General features: G+C 33.7%; 1 protein-coding gene across 1 annotated transcript; it reads right to left on the reverse strand.

Annotated features, from left to right (window-relative positions):
• Positions 1 to 504: 504 nt before the first annotated feature.
• Positions 505 to 1,415, reverse strand: LOC129406587 (small ubiquitin-related modifier 1-like). Its single transcript, XM_055144797.1, has one exon. The coding sequence runs from the start codon at positions 1,413 to 1,415 to the stop codon at positions 1,110 to 1,112; it is 306 nt and encodes a 101-aa protein (XP_055000772.1). The 3' UTR covers positions 505 to 1,109.
• Between the last annotated feature and the right edge of the window lie 1,042 nt (positions 1,416 to 2,457).

The raw sequence follows: 2,457 nt of genomic DNA on the forward strand, positions 1-2,457 counted from the left end.
AAAAATCATTATCATTCAAATACCAAGAAGTATTGAAATGTTTAAGGGATTTGTATGAAAGGAATGTAATCAGACTTGAAGAATTAAGATACCTAAAAATTAAAATAAAAATAGCTGAAGTCTGAGAAAGAAGGAAAATAGTATAGGACCATCTTTGTTGATTTTTAAGTTTAATTCATTTCTTTGATTATTTTCCATCTGTTAACTTTAACGAATTTTACATTTCATATATTTTTTCATATTTTTTATTTTTTATTTTTTTCATATATTTATTTCATATGTATTTTATTCTAAACATTTTTTATTTCTTTCAAAACATGTCTTCTGTATGTTTATATTTTTGTTTGTTTTTACAAATATTTTGTTTATTTTAATGAAGCTGGTACAGACAATGTCCATTTAAAACCCATATCCTAGGCCAAAATATACAAAAAAAAAATAAAAAAGAGCAGTGTTCTGTTGTATACACTTCTGCAAGAATAACATTAACTGCTAATAAAAGAACTTTTCTGGGATCTTCTGACAAGATTTCTCCTTAATCTCAAAATGCTTTCTCTTCAGTGAAGCCATCTTTGGAGTTAGTCATTACTCTCATAATAGCTGTCATATCATTTCCAATCTGATATTCCTCTTCTTTTGGTCCATACCCTCAGATTTTAAAAGTAGGTTCAAGTTAAGGAAGGGTCATTTTCCACAGTTCAGTTCTGACAAACTTGCATCTCCCACTGAAAGGCATAGTCCAGGAGTGAAGCATTCGCATGCAAGAACTTCAGGGCCAATTGGAAAGTCATTATGGACACTTGCATTGGTTGATCTTATTATCACAAGCCCTAAAATGCACAGTCCCTGCAAAAGATGGCCTTTCTGTGCACACAAGTCATTTTCTAAAAGGAGAGGACAATATGAAGGGACTGAGGTTTGATCATCAAAAATTGGCACAATGAAAACAAATGATAATGAATAATGGGCACTAGAATTCAAATTACCAGATGTTTTAAAGAGACTGGGTGCCTGTTCTCAATTCGTTTTTGAATACCACATTACAAAAGAACTATTTTTTAAAATAAAAAAAAAGGATTGAGGGAAAAGAAAAAAAATGAAAAGAATACCTAAACCCTTGAATGACCCCCTGTTTGTTCCTGATAAACTTCAATCACATGTTCTTCTTCCATCCCCAGTTCTTTTGGAGTGTGATTATCAGTAATTCTCTGACCTTCAATGAGAAACCTGAGCGAATTCATTGGAACCCCCTGTCTTTGACAGTAAGATTCTCTGAGTTTCTTGAGATGTGCGGTCATTTTCACTTTAAAGTGAATCTCACTGCTATCCTGTCCAGTAGCTTTCAGCTTTATGTAATCTCCTCCCTTCTTATCCTCCAAGTCCTCAGTTGAAGGTTTTGCCTCCTGATCCAACATGGTGTCAGTGGCTTGCCCCAGGGTCTCCACACAGTAGGACCTCGCTCCTGGGTTTATAAACCCGTCTCCCTTCCCCACACACCACAACACCGAGGCTGTGTATGTTTATATTTTATATGCTCATTTATTATTAGCAAACTTTCCATTTTATTAATTAAAGCAGATATAATAGATGTTTTTATACCATTTTTCTCAAGTAGACACTTGGTTCTATATTGAATCCCATTTAATTTAAGAATGAGTATGATTTCCTAATTTTTCTCTGATTGAGTAATTCGGATTTTATTCCATATATTTGTGTATTCTATCCTAAGTCTCTTATTCTATTTTAATTCTTTGTAAAGGCTGCTTTTTAGATTTTCAGATTCACAGCAAAATTTATCTTTTGCATAGAGCTCAAATTTCTGCTCTGTTCTTTTATCCCTCTTTGGATATTGGGATGCTTTATACTGGAATGGGCATGTCTACATCAATATCTACATCACACACACGCATTATATATATATATATATATAAGATAGACATAAATATATATATATCATTACACTTCAGAATTTTCTTATTAAGTACTACCTTAAATTTATAGTTTCTGTTTCAGATTCTTTTTTGATTATCAAAGGTCAGTGTGATGTCAAGTTTTCAACTAGAGTTTTAGCAAATCTGTGTTGAAGTGCTCTGTCCTCAGATAATAAACTCAAATGAAAAGTACACCCCTGTACCTTTTAATCTTTTTAATCCTGAAATTCTCTTAGAAAATATCCTGCTTTTCTGGATGTTCTAATTGCTTCAAGATATGATGTTTTATTCTTATTGAAACTTTGCATAGCTTAGTAGTCACAAGAGTACGAAAGAAAGATGAACTAAGGTCTCAACTTCTTTTTCAAACATATACAGTGGGAAGGACTGGAGTGATAGCACAGCAGGTAGGGTATTTGCCTTGCATGCAGCTGACCTGGGTTCGATTCCTCCATCCCTCTTGGAGAGCCCAGCAAGCTACAAAGAGTATCTCACCTGCAAGGCAGAGCCTGGCAAACTACCCGTG

The sequence above is a fragment of the Sorex araneus genome, chromosome 7 (assembly GCF_027595985.1).
Source record: "Sorex araneus isolate mSorAra2 chromosome 7, mSorAra2.pri, whole genome shotgun sequence".
NCBI classification, from domain to species: Eukaryota; Metazoa; Chordata; class Mammalia; order Eulipotyphla; family Soricidae; genus Sorex; species Sorex araneus.

Bases quoted from the DNA above. Each gene is read 5' to 3' on its own strand.
- LOC129406587 (XM_055144797.1), bottom strand. From the start codon at position 1,415: ATGTTGGATCAGGAGGCAAAACCTTCAACTGAGGACTTGGAGGATAAG.